General features: G+C 41.4%; 4 protein-coding genes across 6 annotated transcripts; all 4 read left to right on the top strand.

Annotated features, from left to right (window-relative positions):
• The first annotated feature begins 1,756 nt into the window (after positions 1-1,756).
• Positions 1,757-3,890, top strand: si:ch1073-303k11.2 (leucine-rich repeat neuronal protein 4). 2 transcript variants are annotated; one of them, XM_046405430.1, is made up of 2 exons: positions 1,757-1,931; positions 2,708-3,890. In XM_046405430.1, exon 2 carries the CDS (start codon positions 2,714-2,716, stop codon positions 3,509-3,511), a length of 798 nt encoding a protein of 265 aa, XP_046261386.1. In that variant the 5' UTR covers positions 1,757-1,931; positions 2,708-2,713; the 3' UTR covers positions 3,512-3,890. The 2 variants fall into 2 exon arrangements, with proteins under 2 accessions (XP_046261386.1, XP_046261385.1); XM_046405429.1 differs by having other exon boundaries at positions 1,757-1,934; positions 2,712-3,890.
• A 124-nt stretch (positions 3,891-4,014) lies between these two features.
• On the top strand, positions 4,015-6,208 carry tstd1 (thiosulfate sulfurtransferase like domain containing 1). The gene is made up of 4 exons (XM_046405431.1): positions 4,015-4,215; positions 5,278-5,406; positions 5,616-5,778; positions 5,981-6,208. Exons 1-4 carry the CDS (start codon positions 4,203-4,205, stop codon positions 6,033-6,035), a joined length of 360 nt encoding a protein of 119 aa, XP_046261387.1. The 5' UTR covers positions 4,015-4,202; the 3' UTR covers positions 6,036-6,208.
• A 360-nt stretch (positions 6,209-6,568) lies between these two features.
• zgc:195212 (DUF4554 domain-containing protein) lies at positions 6,569-11,695 on the top strand. Its single transcript, XM_046407038.1, is given in 8 exon segments — positions 6,569-6,584; positions 6,738-6,789; positions 7,181-7,252; positions 7,435-7,630; positions 8,385-8,508; positions 10,253-10,380; positions 10,665-10,721; positions 11,516-11,695. Coding segments are annotated over 8 exon segments (825 nt in total).
• Positions 11,696-12,170: 475 nt separating this feature from the next.
• On the top strand, positions 12,171-18,845 carry pola2 (polymerase (DNA directed), alpha 2). 2 transcript variants are annotated; one of them, XM_046406922.1, is made up of 19 exons: positions 12,171-12,242; positions 12,435-12,520; positions 13,054-13,178; positions 13,314-13,402; positions 13,521-13,578; positions 13,699-13,808; positions 14,090-14,289; positions 14,616-14,704; positions 14,931-15,083; positions 15,440-15,502; positions 15,666-15,717; positions 15,856-15,974; positions 16,074-16,112; positions 16,341-16,414; positions 16,535-16,643; positions 16,781-16,887; positions 17,495-17,551; positions 17,646-17,772; positions 18,052-18,845. In XM_046406922.1, the coding sequence occupies exons 2-19, from the start codon at positions 12,436-12,438 to the stop codon at positions 18,202-18,204; spliced, it is 1,809 nt and encodes a 602-aa protein (XP_046262878.1). In that variant the 5' UTR covers positions 12,171-12,242; position 12,435; the 3' UTR covers positions 18,205-18,845. The 2 variants fall into 2 exon arrangements, with proteins under 2 accessions (XP_046262878.1, XP_046262876.1); XM_046406920.1 differs by having other exon boundaries at positions 12,171-12,520.
• Positions 18,846-19,800: the final 955 nt, after the last annotated feature.

Here is a 19,800-nt window from a genome sequence, read left to right as displayed (position 1 = left end):
ATCCCACCAATAGTCACTGAAATTGTTCAGTAATTATTCAAAGATTTGGTGCCGGTTAAAGAAAAGTCAGGAGATAAAGTCATACAATGGATAATATTTAAAAATTCCTGGAATGTAGGCTCTCCTAAGATGTGAAATAGAGGAGGAGCATCATTTAAATGTACTTTCAGTGAAAAATTACAGTCCGTTTCAGGAGGTGCCATTGTATTTTTCCATTCAGTCCATGTTTTCCCTCTATAGGCGCCTGGTTTGAAGCAGCGACCCTGCATGGAAGAACACAGCCGTGTGTGTCATCTAGCCTGAAGATAAAATTATTTGGATGTAACATGCCCTCCACGCATGACAGCAGATCCAAAACGTACATGTGGGCAACGCTGCACCGACGCCTCTCGCTCGAAGCACCGCCTTTTCCGAGCAGTCCTGCGTGGTAAATGGATGGTCTCTGCTTTTTCCTCAGTGCAACAAATTTTACAATAGAGCTTGTCACTTCTTCATGACTCACCCCACTCCCTTTAAGCAAGCCCATAATGTTGGTCTTAGATATAATTTAAAAAATATTTCCACATACCAAAATTCAGCTCTAGGCCCTCTAAACGCTGTTGCTCATGTACTTTAGGATTTTTTTCAAGTTCAGGATGAGCAAGCAAAGTATTTGGCTTCATTAAGCTCAGCCATCTGCTTAGAGTTTTGGTGTGTGCAGCAAAGCTTTTTAATCTGTAATATATTAATTCATTTACACAGCTGAACAGACAGATAGGAACACCACATGTTTTCTCAGTTAGGTTAGATCATTTGAGTACATCTTTGTGTAAAAACAGTTTAATCTGTTCTTGTTCTTCTTCCTGCTGCAATGTGTTTGTACATTTAAGTCTATTCTCAGTGGTTATTTATCTCCCAGTTATTTATTGTTAATGTGTCCTCGATTCCTGCCTTGTGAGCACAGTATTAAATCTGCTGTGCCTTCATGTGAACAGTTGATTTGTACATGTAAGTGCACACTCTCACAACCTCTTCCCTCTTGCCGCTTGGTGAGATACTTTGTTTCCGCTCAAATTCAAATTCAGCCATTTAGTCGGACGAAAGGAAAAAAGATTTTAAGTAAATGTGAATCTTTCGAGTTTTGAAGTTGGAAAAGAAGCAGGCCTCTGCCCGGGTGCTTTTCCTCTCATCTGTGCACTGTGGGTACTTGGAATACAAAAGAACGTGCCTGCTTTGCCAGCTTTACCCCATAAAAGGATAAGAGCGAGGAAAGCCTTGATCGTTCCCCACCGCAGCTTGTCACAGAGGGGGTTACAAGAGGTGAGGGGGGTCCATATTAAGTACACATGCATGCATTCTTCCCCACCGACCCTCAAAGGCACACATAAACACACACTGTAGAGACCTTATGTCCTGTCCATTCCCACGAGAACACCTGCAGAGTGTGCAGGAACTCTTAAAAAACTAATCAAAAACAGGAGGCGATTACATAAACACATACTGCAACAAGCACAAGCCTGCCTCATGCTGCTGCTGTTCACCCAAATTAATATGCTAAGCAACACACTGGCACATAATGACTCTACATGCCCCCTTATACACACACACACACACACATACTTACACTTTGCTGACACACATTCACATGAAAAAATCTGGCCAAAAGAAACCAAAAAGAGCACCAACGGCTCACACTGGAAACCCTGTTGAGAAAGAGAGGGAGACAAGACGTGACAAAAGACAGATGAGACACGCAGAGAAGCAGTATAATGGGAGGGAGAGGCACTGAAGGGAGAAAAAGAGGGGGTGTTCAGGAGGAGGAGTGAGTCTGAGTGAAACAAACTTAAGGCGGTGAGAACAGAAGACGCCAGCTAGTACACGGTGAATAGCAGACAGAGTGAGAGCGACGGAAAAAGAGAGAATAAAGACTTGAAACATCCATCGCCAAAAAACAGGTACAGTAAACCATTTGCACGCTTTGCTTTTAATTCACTTTGATCAACATGGTGACATGTGCTGACCAAATACAAAACACTGGAACGGTTTTACATGTCTGTTTAAAGATGTAATCGGCATGTGAAAACATCTTCAGGGAATTCAGATTATTTTAAAATTAACCACAGTGTAAAGAGAAGATCTGGTTGTGCTTTGATTCAGATTTTGGGTTCCCACAGAACTCACCTGGCTTGTTGCCAGATGAAAATGGAAGTGCTGATGGGGTCACCCCAATAGTTGTATTTCTGTTTTTTCCCTTCCCGGACTCATTTATTTATCTAAAGCTGTTTACAGGATGGACATTGCAAAAGTTTGATTACACTGAGAGCCATTTCCGAGCCACAAACTTTGATAAAATGGGATTCTGGTGAACAAGCCAAAGAAACTTTTTTTGTGTCTTAATATTCTTAGCAAACCTTTCTTGTCTCGTGTTTGTTGCTTAGGTCTATAGTAACGTAACCAAATTCTGTGTTTTGGTTTCTGTATTTCAACATAGTGACTGTAATGACTCCAACTTCTTGATTTGAGTTCCATTATTCCACTTCATTCACACTTTAAATTCCATCTGGTAACTGACTTCTAGGTATAATTTAAATATACAAAACCAACAGAGAAAAAAAAATGACCCATGAAGATGTATTTCCTACTTCAGACTGAATGGGTAGACACAGTCAGCTGTTATTGAGCTATTTGTGGCCATATTATTTTTTCTCATCATTTGTCATTTCTGTCCACAGACATGACGTCACTCAGCAGGAACCTGGCAGTGCTTCTCCTTTTTCTGAGCGTCTCGCCTGTCTTCCACTCCTATCTCTTCGCTGACGCTGCCTCCATTGCCCCTGCTGTCACTCGTCCACGGATCATATTCATAACTGGCTTGGGCTCAGAAGCCGACTACGATGATGACGATGATGACTTCGACAGCCACAGCTCTCCTCCTAAAGTGGTGTCCTCCATGAGAACTCCCTTTCTCCAACGGGAACCGCAGCTCTGCAAATACAACCCCTGCCTGGAGAATCAGGAACCCTGTGCACAACTTTCAGCAAGGACTGGGTGCCTCTGTCCTGGGATCAGTGGGAGCGATGTGGCTCCTCATGCACCACGCATCAATGTGCTGATGCCAATCACTGAAGGGGAAGACAGAGGGAAGGTAGAGGTTCAGTGGTGCGCTCCATCTTCTGTGGTATCCACTTACAGAGTGGTGATTCAGGGAAGTGAAGGTGAAGCCTTGGAGTTTCAGGCAGCTTCACGAAGAGGTTTAGTCGGCTCTTTGGAAGCTGGGACTAAGGTGTGTGTGGAAGCGGTGAACAACGCAGGACACAGCATCCCCTCAGACTTCTCCTGTAAACGGTATGACCCTCCTGACTCTTCTGACCATAAACTATTGGTCGGGGTCATAGGAGGAGGAGTCGCCCTAATTTTAATTCTCATCATATCAGCTGTGATCCTCTGGAGGTGTAAGATTTGTCAAAAGGCAAAGAGGGACTCCACCGATGGACTTGGGAATCCATCTTACAGCACAGAGGGAACTCTGTGATAGAGACTGGTTCAGCATAGACAGACAATCCAACCCAGTTACACTGAGCAGGGCCCCTGCAATGGAGGCACGGTGACGATCATAAACGAAAGCTTAATATTTCTGTGGTGTATGTTTACAGTCCTGTTTAAAGGAGTATGTCAACATAGTGGGGGGGGGGCGTTCATAAAATAACACTAACAAATGGCTCATTTGTCATCATAACTACAGGTTTATTTGCTGGCAAATTAACCTTTGTAGGTTTATTGTAGTGGGTTTTTTTTCATTTAATCATGGATGAATTTAATTGTAAATATTACTGAGTTCTAGAATATACTGACTGAAACTTTTGTAATAATCCAAGGCTTATTTTAATTAAAAAAGAAATTGTGTGAAATGTCTTGGTTAAATTTTTGCTTTCATAGGAAATATTTATTAATGAAGAAAATCAGCATAATATGTTTTAGAAGGGAGTGAGACCATCACAGTTCGCAACAACAGCTTTAAAATACCTAATGTCAACACCGACTTTTATTTTGAAAGTCTCGAGAAAAAAAACAAAACAAAACGCTGCGGCGCAAAGTTAATTTAATTGGCTAGGCCTTCCAGGTGAAGCCCCGCCTTCCTGCCGGCTTCTAAGACAATGACAGCCGGTAAACTATTTTATTTCAGGAAGGTGTACTACCATTCATAACTGCTTCATACAACCAGGATGGCAAACCAAGGTGAGTCTTCTTTCACTTCACTTACTGAGACAGACGCCATTTCACTTACTGCCACCTTAATCTCATGAATGACTTGAAATATCCCTAATGCTTGGTTGAGAAACTTTAGTTTACGCAAAATCGCAAAACACTTGTCCGTAGGTCACAAACAACAGCATGTGGCTTTCGCTACTGTGGCACATCACAATAACTCAATATTATATTATATTATATTGTCTCTGATGAACTGTCCTAAAGGTGTATCCCTTATTTCCCTTATATACGTCGATAAAACTTTCTCGCGCATAGATTTATCATATAACTAAATATTATGGGAAATAATTAATTATGAGAGAATATTCAGTTGTTTTTCCTCTTGTAGAATGACTCAGCAGATAATAGAGGTCTGGATAAGGTCAAACCCAGAAGCCTCTCGTATCCCCCGGGATTGCCATTAGGTTACCCGAGCAACATAAAACAAACCAGCTTCATAATTTCACCCTTAAGCGAAGCAAAACATGATAATTGTTTCCATAGAGTAACCTGTTACATCAAAGGCGAGTGGTAACATGGTACCTTTACTCCTACTGTAATTTTCAGACACACAAGCATACCGCATGATTAAAAAAAATAACAAACAAAAGTGCCAGCATGATAGGACAATCATCTGAGGAATGTAAACTGAAGGTGGAGGAGTTTCCGGTCCGGTTTGCTCTCTTGATGCAGATACCTAAATTCAGGTGCTAATCCGATACCAGTGCTTTCTTTATCCCCCCCCAAAAAACAAAAAATCAAAATCTGTATACTTCAGTGTGGAACTTTTTATTTAAGATAACATGAGACTGTTGCTGTGGCAACATGTGAGAGTCAGCAGCCTGAGTGAATATAACTTGCTTTAGTGAGTTTTATAATGACACTGGCCAAAAAAAAAATAATTGCTCTAATGTGGATTGTGTCATTTTATGAGTGATACCCAATACCCTTATCATTTGGTGACGTGAATTGGGCAATTTTATATGAGCGTTCAGCTAAGACTTATCAGACCGTGCAAAGGTTTTAATGTCTGCCCCTTCTCATTGCCAGTCACTAAGGAAATCTCTTATGAGGATCTGAAAGCACTTCTTGGAAAGAGTCCAAATCTGCTTTTGATTGATGTCCGCAACAAAGACGAAGTGGATAAAGGACGCATTCCAGGATCTGTTAACATCCCACGTGAGCTTCTTTTAAATGCATTTATAATGAGGGGGAAAATACAATAATAAGGTTGTTATCTGTATGTCAAATTGTTCAATGGTGGTTGAACATCACGGTACTGTAATGGCAGTTTTTCTGGTTCTGAATGTTTTAGATGCCAGTGTTTATGAAACTCTGTGAATTTAACCTTAAAACGTTTTTCTGCCTTCCGCCTCCCTTTTGTTCAGTCGATACAGTAGAGGCTGCTTTTGCAATGGAGCCAGAAGCATTCAAGGCCAAGTACGGAGTAACCAAGCCACCGCTGGATGCGCCAGAGCTTGTGTTTCACTGCCAATCGGGCAGGAGAGCAGTGATGGCCATAGAGAAGGCCTACCAACTTGGATACGTGAAGTAAATAAGTTGTTACTGGTTACCATTCACACACACACACCAACAGAACAGACAGACAGTCCTAGTCTCCTAAATACATAGCCTTCATTGTTTTAAGATTTATCTCATACCCATACAGAAGAACCTCACTGAAGCTTTGGCTGTCCGTGTGTGTCGCCTTGTCGTGTTTTTCTAAAACCTGTCCCTCTGTCTTCTATTCCAGTGCACGTAATTATAAGGGATCATACAAGGAGTGGTGTGAGAAAGAGGGAAAGTGACTCCTGTTGAACGGAAAGCCTCATACGTGTTTACACTAATAACAATTGTGAAATCTAGACAGACAAAATAGAGAAACATTTTGTTTATATTTTGTTACTGTTTTGCACTGCATTGTTATTGAAAATATATGAATAAAAACAACATCAATAAATTATGTTATTTATGAAGATTGTATTTGTGGGGATCATTATATGGACATGCCAAAACTGTAATAACTGTAAACTAAACTGCATACGTTCAGTAATACTGTGAGATGTGGTTGACAGCAGCTTGGAGATGGACTTTTTAGTTAACATCGTGTCCTCGACGATTTTACATTTTGCGTAGATTGAAGACATGAAGACAAGCTTACATTCAACAATGACACACTAACAATAAGACACAGAGTCAGTGCTCTTATTTTTTCAAATTATAACATATTGGAGGAATCAAAAATATAATATTAATGTATTAAATATGAAAATATGAAGCAAGAACAAGTGATTGACAGGGATTTGCCCCACAACATACAGCTGGTGCCATTTTTGTTTTCATGACAGTCAAACACCGTGAGTCTACCACTGGTTGGAATATCCAGTGAATATCTGTGTGGGATCACTTCACTGAAGCAAAGTGACGTAAATGTCAGTAACTAATGCTACACTAAACCCAAAACACATTAAAATGAAGTTGAGCATTGATATTTTTTCCGCACTTTTCAGTCCAGAGTGTTGTGCTCATATTGAAGCGTTCCTACGGGCATTCAGTGCAGGGGTAGGATCCGTTTCCCTCCCACCCACGGCTTTGTTTTAGAACAGAAAATGTGACTGCCCTTCTTTTTCACAGATCAGAATTTACTTACTTATTGCCATTACTTTACTTACTTTGCTTTACTTTCTTGTTTATAAATTTGACGCGCTCAATGTATTCTGCAAAGAGTCGTTCATTCACTCTGCAGCATGCAGAACTGATCAGAATTAGAATAGTGTAGTCAATAAAAACTGATTGCGCACACGAAGACTGTAAGTCAGTAGATGTCTTGTTATGTTTGTGGCTTTAGAAGTTACAACTCAATAACAAACATAACCACAGTGGCTCATTGCTCTTGTTTTACTCCACTGAGTCTGTTTTATGAAGTGCTCAGGTTATATTCATATTCTTGCAGGGTGAAGACCAAGAGCGAAGTGGCATGAGCAAATCAACCGACACTGACACTGGATGTCACCACAAGTACACAGTCAGTACGGTTGTTTTCAGTTTTATTAAAGGCGTAGCTGTTAGTGTGGTTCTTATTTTCAGTCAAACCCAATAGTTTGTGTAACCAAAACCTATTAATGCAACAAAAGCATTGTGAAAATACTGGGGAATACACAGATATGTTGTTCACAGAAAATGAACACTCTCCTCTTGGGTCTAAAGGCCTCCAGAGTGTGTGAAGAAAGGATGTTGGTGTCAGGGAGGACATTCTGTCCTTGGGGACCGGTTGCCACTGAATGTCCCGTCTGAAGCGATGGACCGTGGCCTGTTTGGGGAGCTCAGCATCCAGCTTGTCACTCTCCTCAGTTCCTGTGTGTTGCACTACCCCAATATGGCAGCAGAGCTCACCCACATGCCAATATCCTTTGTTGATTTTATCTCACTTCGGTTTGTGATTATAATCGACAGCAGAAGCCGAGTTGTGGGAGTTTTAGGATTGATTCACTGCTTTTTGTGGAGGACATGGTTCATCTGGCTGCATCAGACTGTGACTTCCATTGTGCGCCGGGACAGTTTTGCAGCTGAGTGTATAAACAGCAGGGATGAAGGTCACCACATCCTGAACTCAAGGCCATCATGGTAATCCCTTCGGATTGTAGTAGTGAGTCACAGCTCAAAGTCCAAGAGTTCAAAAATCAGTTTTGAACAGAAATAGTTCATAAAACATGCTGTCCAACCACTGCAGAAGTCAAAAGCTAGAGATACTCAACACAAAGACACTCACACACTCATGATGTTTGACTCAGCCATTCACATGAAAAGTAACAGCAATGGTTGTGTTCCAAACAAAAGAAAAGAGAGAGCTAGAGAGAGAATTTCACATCCAGGTTTCTTTCTTATCTCCATACAGCAGGTCGGCCTGAACCATTTGATTTGGATGGGCAACGTTCCAACCCTTACTGATGGTCATCTTGTTTGTGTAATAACCACAGGAGTGAAATCACGATGCAACCAATCCAAATGAGTTTCTCCGGCATGTTGGTTGGGCTCACGGTCAGAGTGAGGAGGATGACGAGCTCAGAGTAGAACTTGTTTGTCCTTAGTGTTTTCACGGTTGAGGGGATTTGTGCATCTGATTTGGATTAGTCTTCCTCGACTTCACATGTGCTAACGTGTTGGTATGCGCCCCCAGTGTTGTTCCTGTCACAGGCCCCTCCACCCTCTTCCAGAACCTGCCAGCACATCTGGACTATCAGGAACTGGGCTTGCGAGGCCTTCACTGCTCGTCCTTCAAAGGTAGACAGCAGCGGGGACCGGGATAAGTATTAGGTGTTTTCAATTTGAAGTGGGTCAGAGGACCGGGACAGTTAATCCTGTATTAAATGAGTTGAAGAAGTTGTAATTTCAACCACCTGTGTATATTTATGAGAGAATCAGCCCTGGCCCGAAGCTTCTCATAAAAACTTTAATGGATCACAAAAAACATGCAATTTGAATCACAGCTATAAAACCAAACAACAACGGAAAAAGAAAAAGAAGAGAAGAACACACAGAGAACACGATAACAAAAAACTTTGTCAGCACATGGAGGGAAACCGCTAAACACTGACAATCTGGGCTTGGGCAGTGAAATGATTGTCACAACATTTCCGCTGTCCCCTGTGAACTATGTTCACATGCAACCAATATGTGCAAGTGGTGTAGAGTTTTTGTGTGGAATTTGGGGTGGAGAAAGGCTTTATGTTGTGTTTTCCATTGTGTCTTATACTAGAAATAATTAACATTTGTTCTGCTTAACTTTGCCCATGGTGTTTCCAGCATCTAATCACACGTTATTCATGCGTTAGAGAATAAAACATTTCATAATTTTCGTCATGTTTTCATCACTGGTGTGATCAGCATTGCTGTTTTGTCTTATGTGTTTAAAAAAAAAAGCCAAACTGGGCAACGTAACTCTGAGGAGCAATTTTGTGTACCTGCAAATATGGCTCCTTGAACCTTTAGTTGAACACTTTGTCTTTGTCATTATGATATAATGTAGGGCAGTGCAGTTAAATGCGGTTATGGGACAAGCAAAACCACAAGTCATCATAAATCACCAATAGGTTGTTCATTCATTAGATTAGATTAGATTAGATTCAACTTTATTGTCATTACACATGTACAAGTACAGTGCAACGAAACGCAGTTTGGCATCTAACCAGAAGTGCAATAAGCAGTAAGTGCCAGATATACAATAATTGACAGTATGTACAGGGTATGTGCAGGTGTCTATGCTACAGATATACTATAAACATGATACACAGGTAGGTGTCATAATATACAGAGGTTCTAAGTACTATGAACATACTATACAGATGGATATGTGCTTAAATGTGCATCCAGTGTAGGCGGAAACTATAACACAATTTACAAATGATATTTACAGATGTTAAATTAACTATAAATCACTAGTGCAATGGACAATATGGTGTGTACAGCGATAGGCAGTAGGCTAACTATATTAACAGTGAGGTAGAGTATATGTATTAAAGGTACATATTGCACCCTTAGCTAAAAGAAATACCTCACATAAGACAGTTTGCTCTTGTGTCTGCCTGCTAGAGGGAAGATCCTCTGTCACAAACATTACATCTGTGAGGTTTCGTTTACTCTGGGACACATTTTAAGTCACTACTGTTTTCACTTTACGCCTTGGAAAAGACTTCTCTACAGACTTCAGCAAACTTCTGTTAGCTCGTTGTACTTGACAGAGCTGCCAATAGAACATTATAACAATCACTTGCCCAACCCAAAGGTGTGTCTTCCTTTACCACAACATTATGTACAAGTTGTGTTTGTTAAAACCCACCGCCTTACACCAGTGTGGACTTGTAGAGTGTTTACTGTTTAATGTAAAAAAAAAAAAATCCTTTTATTTCCTTCTAATTTTCCTGCTGATTTTGTGCACAGCGTGTACACAGCAGAGCAAGAAAAATAGGAAAGTCCAGAGCGAGAATCAAGGTATCCCTCAAGGGCAGGGTCGCCGATCCTTCCACAGCCAAGGAGGTGCTGATAGAGCACCACCTGGTGGATGTTCTGAACTACAACAGGCAGACGGTCACAATAGCCCTGCAGACTGAGCTGAAGAACGCATTGAAAGCCCAACATCACAGAAAAAAAGGGCAAGTCTGAGATGCACGATCACACTAACTGCCCCAAAGAAAAAAAAACAAATTTTGACAATTGTGTTCAATGGCTGAAGCGCCTCTATTTGATTAAAAATCGACAGAAGGATGAATGGATAATCAGTTTATTGTCAATGTTGTTCATCAAGCAATGATGTCAAACATTTGCAAGTTGCAGCAGATTCATCATGAAGTGAAGAAAGACTCAATACGTTAATGAAGATTTATCAGTGATTTGGATCCTAATATTGTGTGTTCGGGTGGTGTGTGTGTGTGACATGTGAGGACCAAGAGAAGCTGCATTTAGCTGCTGAGGTCATTCTCAGTTTCTGCCTCAGTGCTGTGAGCCACACACAAATGTCTAATAGGAAAACATTTTATATCCAGAAGGTCAAAGATCAGCTTCACTGTGACACCAAAGTTTTTTCTGTCCGTTATTCAACACCATAACTCAGGAACAGAAGCGCAAATTGTGACCATATTTCACATTCGGTCAGATACTGAAAAGGTGACACTAATCTTGGGTGTTTGAATAGATCTTCTGTGCTACCGAGTTGAAAGGGGTTTGTTTGATTTGTAGGTTCTTTGTTTTCTATCCGAATCAGCTCAACTGGACGAGCATGTGAACACACTAAGGGAATCTGCCTCTGATTTTTTTTGTTTCTCTCACTGGATTCACACATATAGACATACATCTAAAGTCCACTACAAGATTGTTGATTTAGATGATATGGAGCTTCTGTTCATTCTCAGTGAAGAAGTTCTCCATCAGGCCCCAGTGCACCTTTGTAAATATCTCTAAATGAAGACTGTGTGTCTCTTATTGGAAATTATTCACTGGAATCATACATGTCAAAATAGTGCTAACATCCCTTTTGTCAAGAAATACACTTTTACTAAATACCTTTAAAGTCTTCTCTGCATTATATGAGTCTGACAGACATAGATGTAAGCTGTGACTTGACTGATGCATGGAGGCACACAACCATGAGGCAGTATTTCTAGTCAACGATTATGAAATTATGGCATTTTGCACATCTGTTATGTCACACATACATACATACTTACAGGCATTATAAGTGTATATGTGTTAGAACATACTGTGACATGCATCCATAATGTATGTTTATCATGTGCAAGACACTCTTGTGCTGCCGCTTTCCCTCTGTGAATCACTTAGGAGGGTGACATCATGGAAATTCATTCCCAGGGGCAGCTGCTACTCTGCTCAGGCAAGTGGGATGATTATTGTTCCTCACATCAAGCAACAGTTCAGTGATTTCAGGCATTTTGGACATCAAACTTTTAACCTATAGTCTGACAACACTTCATCCTGAGAGTGATGTACGCATCAGAACTGAGAGTAACTATGTGTCTTAAAGAGTTTAGTTTTGATTGAAAGCTGTGGAAACAGTTGACAGTTGAATGAGTATTTTGTTGTAGAATATTTAATACAAATCTGGTATTGCATATTGGAAATGTGCTGATGATAGATAGCTTTTTTTAAACTGAATTCCTTAGTTATTTTTTTAAAAGTTTAAAAAATATAAAAGAAAAGAAAATAAACACGTTTGACATGATTTACTTGAATGTATAAATTCATATTGAGACTGTAAGGTTGCAGCATACAGTTTTGCAGTTCAGGCTGTTGTAAGTTAAGCTGGTAAAAACCAGTGTTTAAACATTAAAAAGATTTCGTTAGACCAGACGGTGAGAGATAAACATCCCTCGCTGTGACCACTAGATGTCGTTAGATCATTTTATTTTATTGGCTCTTGTAACTTCCGCTTGGGGCTGTTTATGAGTGTGACGTAATTTCCGGCCGCCAACACCGACGGCGCTTTTTCGCGGTAAACTGAAATGGTAATCTGTTATTGAGATTTTTCCTTCAGGTATACCATTTAACGTGTAGTTAATTGCATTTGGCATTGTAGCAAATCGCATTATTAGAAGAATTAGGCCGTCGGCGTTGATATGAAGTGAGAGCCAAGTTAACGTTAGTCACATTAGCATAGTACCTTTATAATCGATTAACTACTGTACACATCGTAAAAGAATGGCACTCGTAACCGGAGAGAGCCTAAAAGCGGAGCTGGAAACGTTCGACGTACCCTGCCAAGATGACAACGTCCTCGACAAGAGTAAGTAGCTAAGACCTGCTATATGTCAGTGGGATGCTAATCCTTTTCAGTACCGTAGATTATCATAACCTCAGCAGCCACAACAAAGTGTAGCATTACGTGACTGGACTGGCACGTTTTTGTTCTTTGTGATCTGTAGTCTCATCTGCTATGAGGTCGTGATTGTCCTACATCGTATGTACAGTGTTTATACTATTTTGTAAAGGCTTACTCGCACTGTCCTGTGATATTAACTTTTTGTGTTGTTTATTTTTAGTAACTGCAGGTGAAACATTTACATCACATCGATGTTAATCATCTGTAATTTACAGATTTGCAGAAACGTATCTTTAATCATGTTCACGTTTGATTTAAACATGCTCAGTTCAGAGTGATAATGCACATTTAAAATGTAGTTTTAGTAGTTTTTAGCTGTAGTTATCCTCCAGTGTCAATTTTCCATATATTCATTCATGGTAATGTCACAGTTATGGTTCCCACAGTGATAATGCAGTACATTTACATACATCATTCCCCTCATATGTCTCCCTCAGTGGTGGAGCAGTGTATCTGTAACAGGATACAGACAAATGATATGGTGGCGGAGTGGGTGGCCTACAGCACCAGAAAAGATGGACTAATACTCACCATGGACACACTGGAGCAGTTTGAACATGAGGTAACATGAACGTATGGACTTACTTGGACTTAATAAATTGATGCTGGTGTGTCCTCTAGTCATCAATAAATGCTTCAATTCACTGTCCTGACAGCAGATGGGACAGTATTTACAGTGTGTTCATTTTCTTTGCAGGTGTTAAACAAGAAGACTAAATCTAAGCAAAGCTTCAGAAAAGAAGAAACTCACAACAGAACCAGAGACATCTACTCACACCAGGACTTGTATCCTTCTCAGTGAACTCGTCTTGCTTTACTATGCAGCAGCTTCTTTCTCTGAACGGCTATCGTAAGTGTCTTTTGATGCCATTGTGTTACTGTCCTTGACATTTTTTTTGTTCAGAATCAAAATGGAGGAAGAGGAGGAGAATCTACTGGATTCATACTCAACTCCTGCTAAGGTAATCAGTCACTTCAGACTGTGGTTCTCTGTCTGCTAAATTAACTAGGATGGACTCATTTGCTGGCCATACAGTGAGTGTGACTCAGTAATGTTCCCTACGTTGTGTGTTTGAACGCAGGGCTCTCAGAAGCGAGCACTGACCACTCCTGAACACCCTCATTCAAAAAGAAGTGTAGCTTTGCTGGCCAGTCCAGGCCTTCTGCTGTCTCCTGCCAGCTTTTCTCCAAGGTACTCAGCAACAATGTGGACACAACACACGCTGCTGGAAAAATTAAACAAGCATAGGTTGGATAGTAGTAATAAGAAACCAAAAAATCTTGCAGGATAAACTTTTTTTAATTCAAGCAAGACATTTTTTGTTTAAATTTAGGTTTAAGGCGTTATGTAATGTGGCTGTGATGATAGCAACAGAAAACCAAATTTTAAACGCTAGACGGAATCTGTTGTTAGGAGAGACATTTGCTGCTCCGTGACTCGACTCTGCCTTTCTTTCCCTCTCCCATTCAAAGTGCAACACCGTCACAGAAGTACAGCCAGCGGGGCGGGAAAGGGGAAGTGGTGGTCACATTCGGGGCTGTGCAGGGCACTCGCTGGACGGGCAGGAAGGCTCCTGGTGCAGGTGTCCAGCTGGAGCTGCTGGAAGGGCCTGAAGATTCCCTGCGTTGCAGCTACAAGTACATGTTCCAGAGGTTGCGCGATGTTCGAAATGGTAAAGGAGCCTACGTATGAATTTATGAAAGTACTTTGAAGGGATGAGTCTCATATTTTACTATCCTGTTGTAGAACACACCAAATAAGTGCAAACTGGGGTCATCGGGTTCCACTCTGTACAGATGTGGTGGATGTCTCGCTTTTAATGCAGTCACACAGACTTGATAAATGTCATACAGTCTGTCCCATGGCATGACACTTCTTCATCTTAAATGCCAATTTAAACAGGTTTGACCTAAATGGGAATTTTACGCCCTAAATAGAAACACATATGATTATGTCACATAGTTTGAATTTGAACATCAGTCTATATGTTTTCCCCAGTGCTGACAGAGAAGATAGAGGAGCTCAGCGAAGGCCTCAGGTCTCACTTCAACATCGAAGAGTTCTCCCCAGTCTCTCTGCCCGCCCAGGTACAGAGTTGTTTCCAAAAGTTACTGAAAAATTGAGAGCTGGTTAGTAGAAAAGGTTGCACTTTTGGGAAATGTGTAACATGGGAAATGCAGGAAAATGTTAAATCTGTGCATCTATTTAATACTAGAAAAATACTTAAATAAAAAAGGTACAATGTATGAAACGTATTTGTGTGATTAAGTATTACCTGACTTCTGAGTTCTGTTTACATCTCTTCAACTGTAGGACAGTATCACAGTGTTGGGTCAGGTTTGCTGTGACAGTAATGGCAAACTGAATGCGCAGTCGGTTCTGTTGGAGGCGGGACCAGAGCAAGGCGGTCAGGTGGTACCTGTTGACCTGTCGGAGTTAAAACAGTACTCCTTGTTTCCTGGTCAGGTGAGCAGAAGGAAACTTATCGTCTTGGCAGATCAAGCCATGGATGAGTCTTCTTTTTAGCTGAGTTTTATTCACATGTCTTTGATGCTCCTCTGAGAATTACATCTTCACATGTTAGTGAGCACGTGCTGAGCGGTGGGCTCTCCTTTGCCTGTGCACTGAAGTGTGTGTGCAGCAGGTTATATGACCACCAAGAGTAACAGAGCATGCCAAGGAGCTGGGCCGGAGACTCACCCAGTGTCTGACCGAGAACTCTGACAACCATTCGACGTAAAAAAAAACAGATTGGTAAATAAGTGCCCGTCTGTGGTGAATGAAACTACAGAATCATCTCCCTGTCTGTTCTGTTTCCTCAGGTGGTAGTGATGGAGGGGATGAACACAACGGGAAGAAAACTGGTGGCTTCCAAACTCTATGAGGTCAGCTATAAATTAACAAGTGCTGACATGCAAAGAGAAACAAAGATCCTCCACATAAGCATCTTTACTAAAAATACAAACTAAGTAGCTCAAAGTATCTCAGCCTTTTCATTTATGAAGTGTTTGTGACCATTAACAGAATTAATCTTGTCTTTTTTTTTAGGCAGTTCCTCTTCCTTTCTACGCTTCTGAGGTGAAAATGGAGATTGATGAAGGTAAGGTGTGATTAAATGAAAACATATGAAGCTTTTAAATAACAGTAACGTTAGTGACTGAGCAGTCTGCTTTGTTAAAGTTTTGGCTTTTCTCTCTTTCTGCACTCACTTCTTGTCTGTCGTCTCGCGTAATCGCAGAGCCTTTGAATGTTCTGGTGGCATGTGGACCGTACACGCCCTCTGAGAGCCTGACCTTTGACCCTCTGTTGGACCTAATCAGTGTCATTGTCAGGGATCGTCCTGATGTCTGCCTGCTGGTATAGCTTCCTTTGTTTGTGTATTACAATCAGGCCTTTTTCCTGTTGTCGCATGGCTGCATGTTATATTTTAATTTCCTATTTCTTTCTCTTCTCTAGCTGGGCCCATTTGTGGATTCCAAACATGAACAAATTGAGGTATGTTTGTTTGTTTACGGTCAGTTTGAGTTTTTATCCCACAGTATCCGCTGCTCCAAACTTTGATGTTCAGCATTTTTAAACTAATTTGAACCTTCGCATACAAAGTCAGCACACGGCAACGTGAATTCCTTCGGTGTAATGTATCGACCTGTGTCCGTCTCTTCACGTCAAGTTGGTTGATCGTTAATGTGTGGCCATCTTTGTCCCCACCTGTTGTTCAAATAGAAAGCTCAGGTAACTGAGACATTTGAGGCCATTTTCTCAAGATGTATCGACAGCATTGTGGATGGCACCAAAAGGTGAGAGTCATACCTGCCCTAGCTGTGATTTTTACTGTTCACTCTTCTTTTCCTCCTGGTACCTTGTAATGTGGCCCAATCAGAAACCTTTACCAAAGCCTAATGTTTTCTTTTATCCAGTGTTGGGTGTCGCCTGGTGTTTGTGCCCTCCCAGAGAGACATCCACCACCATTTCATCTACCCACAGCCTCCCTTCTCCCTGCCAAACCTCAGCAAGGACCAGGCCCAGGTCAGACACGCAGAAGCCCGACTGTGGGATCGTATATGTATACTGGCAGGCTTGAGAGCAGTCACGGCAAGCCTCATTGTAATAGCAAAGTTTGCCTTTCACAGGTCTCATATAGTGTGTTTCTTCTCGCACTGCAGCGTGTCACCCTGGTCCCTGACCCCTGCACCCTGCTGATCGACGGGGTGACCTTCGGCTTAACGTCCACTGACATCCTGTTCCACATGGGCGCGGAGGAGATCAGCTGGTAAGGAAGTCCGTTTGCTAAAATTGCCATTTATCATTTTCACATATCTTCATCCAGCAGTGGAGCTCAGGTAGAAATGAACTTGAGAGAAAATGTGTTAACCCTTTCAGTCCCAGGAGAAAAGTTGCAGTTTTGTTTTTTGGTTTTGTTTTTTTTTAAATTATGTGCCTCTTGAAGTTTCCTCATTATCTGCAAATGTGGATGTATTGCACATATTTCTTATCATTCTTATTATCGATCAGAATAACAAGAACTTAAGTTTGATAAAGAACCATAACAAACGTTTACTCACTACCTTTTACTGAAATCTTAAATTTCCTTCAGGATCAATAAAGTATTTTTCTATCTATCTTAATCAAACTGTATCACAAATTTTTGTGCCTTCATACGAGTCGAAACTCAAACCCTTGAATGTGACTATTTTCCTACTTATGATAACCATTAAATAACAACTATTTTGTGAAGACTGTGCAGCCTCATTTCTCATTAAGTCTTTGAAGCTGACTCTCTCTATGGGAGTTTTCTTCAGAACACCAGAAGCGGCAGAGTATTGATTATATATCTCATTGAAAGCCAGCACTGCGATTGAAAATGTGTTGTGTTGCAGTGGCACTGGATCGGACAGATTTTCACGCATACTGAAACACATGCTGACCCAGAGGAGGTAGGAGTCGTCAAAGAGTTCGCTTGTGCTTCTTTGTCTTGAAGACTGTCCGACATTATTGACCCCACCCTGCGTTTGTGTTTTCACTTTGCAGTTACTACCCGCTGTACCCGCCCGTGGAGGACGTCAACATGGATTATGAGAAGTTCCAGAGCTTCGGTCAGATGCCGGTCACCCCGGACGTTCTCATCATTCCCTCTGAGTTGCGCTATTTTGTGAAGGTACGGAAGTCCTGTTTCTGTTCACGTCCTCTACACAAACATTTAGTCCGGTTATTACACGGTCAACGGTCATTACATGCATTTCCAATAAGAAAGAAAGAAATGCAGCTTTAAGTTCAATATTTTAAGATTTTTGCACTTTAATTTAGTGATGAAACCAAAAATCAGATTTATTTGAAGAATTCTGTGTAGACAAAAATCTCAAAACAAACGATGATGAGTGTTTCCTTGTTTGATTATTTGGGAATTATGTCTTATCCCACCCGCCTGCATCCTCAGGATGTGGTCGGCTGCGTATGTGTCAATCCCGGACGGCTGACCAAAGGCCAGGTGGGTGGGACCTACGGCAGGCTGCTCATTCAACGCGGCGCTACGTCAGAGGATGGGGAGAGAGTGAGTCCCTGTTTGACTGCTCAGGTGGTGAAAATCTAAAAGGAAATTTAAGACTTTTGGATGCTCGTAGTGAACAGAAAAAAAACAGACGCTGACCGGAACGGGACCAGTTTGCAAGCAGCTGTGGATGCTGTCCTCTGAAGACACGCTGATGTAAAATATGTTAAAACATTTCGCTGTACTTTTGGTTTATTTTTGTATGACAAACGTGTATGGGCTTAAAATAAAATAATTGTTTCATATGTAAGTACAGTGGAGTTATGCAAAGTGATTTTTGTTTTTTCACAACATTTAGATACGATCTTTAATCAAAGACCAGAAAACAAAGCAGTCAACATGTGACGTTTTTCAGAAGTTGGTTTACGTGAGTGAGGGAAGTTCTGTCCTTTATTCTCCTTTCGGCAGACCGACACATTCAGTCATAAAAGTGATCAAACTCCTCAGAGTCACTTGAGTGGTTCTTGTTTGCTGATCTGTCCAGCTCCACCTGAAAAATCTCCACCTTGTCACAAACTGCTGGAAAATAAATTGAGCAAAGATCAGTCAGGTTTTGTACACACACACACACACACACACACAGTCTATTTTGTGGTTGTAATGGTACTGTACCTTTAGGTTTCTCATCAGCTCTCAGTTCCTTTTCTCTGTTTAAATAAAATAAATGTCATGTGAGAGGAGTATTTCAGGGCGTGTTTTTTGCCATCAGAGACCTAAAAACAGCAACTCACTCTTTTCTCTGTGATTGTTCTTGAGGTGCGAGTCGGCGCTCAATATCCTCGTCACTGAACTCGTTTGAGTCATCATCAGAGGGTCCTGTTTTGCTCCTCTCCTCCTCCTCTTCTTCAGATTCATCTTCTCTTTCCTCTTCAGGAATTATGTGCAACTTTTTACATCTGAAAACAACAGATTGCATGTAGTTGGTGTGCCGTCATTTGTGAGTAAGATCACTGAGGTCTTTAATTATCTTACTTGTTCTGTGGCGCGATGATGCTGTCCTCTGAATCTCTCTCCTCCTCTGGTTCTCCCGCCGTGTCTCCCTCCTGCTCCTCTTCATCAGACTCGTCTTCCATTTTGTCCGCCCGTCCTTCACTCTCATCCTCACTCGCCTCTTCATCTGGAGAAGATGCAGAACCCCGTTTTCCTTTGTCTTCGTCCTTCAGCTTGTCTGGCTTCACTTCCTGGTCACCTGCCTCGTCTGACTGCTGCTCCTCCATCTCCTTCTCTGCTCCTGTCTCCTCTTCTTCTGTTGTGCTCTTTCTGTCAGAAACATCAGCATCCTGTGCATCTCTCTCGTCGTCCTCTTCATCTCTCCGACTGTCCTCTTTTCCGTCGCCATCATCATCATCATCTCCCTCTTTGAGATCTATGTTGTGCTCCGTTTTTTCAGCCTTTTCTTCTACGCTGTTTTCTTCAGAACTGCTGCTCATGTCTTCACCTCCACTTTCAATCTTCACACCACCACTTTCTGATTCTTCTTCTTCTCTCTGAGATCCTGACTCCTCTCTGCAGCTCTCTGATTTGTGGTCAGGACTTTGGTCCCCTTCTTTTTGACTCCTGGACTCTTCAGCAGTAGACTGACTCTCTTCTTCATGACTCCCTGAGTTGTTTCTGTCACTCCTGGTCCTTTCCATCACC

Source organism: Scatophagus argus, chromosome 12, assembly GCF_020382885.2.
Source record: "Scatophagus argus isolate fScaArg1 chromosome 12, fScaArg1.pri, whole genome shotgun sequence".
NCBI lineage: Eukaryota > Metazoa > Chordata > Actinopteri > Scatophagidae > Scatophagus > Scatophagus argus.
Note: the sequence above shows the minus strand (reverse complement) of the source record. Positions and strands in the feature narration are given on the sequence as shown.

Excerpts from the sequence above, each read along its gene's own strand:
- si:ch1073-303k11.2 (XM_046405430.1), top strand. The coding sequence starts at position 2,714 with ATGACGTCACTCAGCAGGAACCTGGCAGTGCTTCTCCTTTTTCTGAGC.
- tstd1 (XM_046405431.1), top strand. Across the intron at positions 5,407-5,615 it reads AGGATCTGTTAACATCCCAC|TCGATACAGTAGAGGCTGCT; the intron begins GTGAGCTTCTTT and ends CCTTTTGTTCAG. Across the intron at positions 5,779-5,980 it reads TACCAACTTGGATACGTGAA|TGCACGTAATTATAAGGGAT; the intron begins GTAAATAAGTTG and ends CTTCTATTCCAG.
- pola2 (XM_046406922.1), top strand. The coding sequence starts at position 12,436 with ATGGCACTCGTAACCGGAGAGAGCCTAAAAGCGGAGCTGGAAACGTTC. Across the intron at positions 13,403-13,520 it reads ATCTACTCACACCAGGACTT|AATCAAAATGGAGGAAGAGG; the intron begins GTATCCTTCTCA and ends TTTTTTGTTCAG. Across the intron at positions 15,718-15,855 it reads GAAAATGGAGATTGATGAAG|AGCCTTTGAATGTTCTGGTG; the intron begins GTAAGGTGTGAT and ends GCGTAATCGCAG.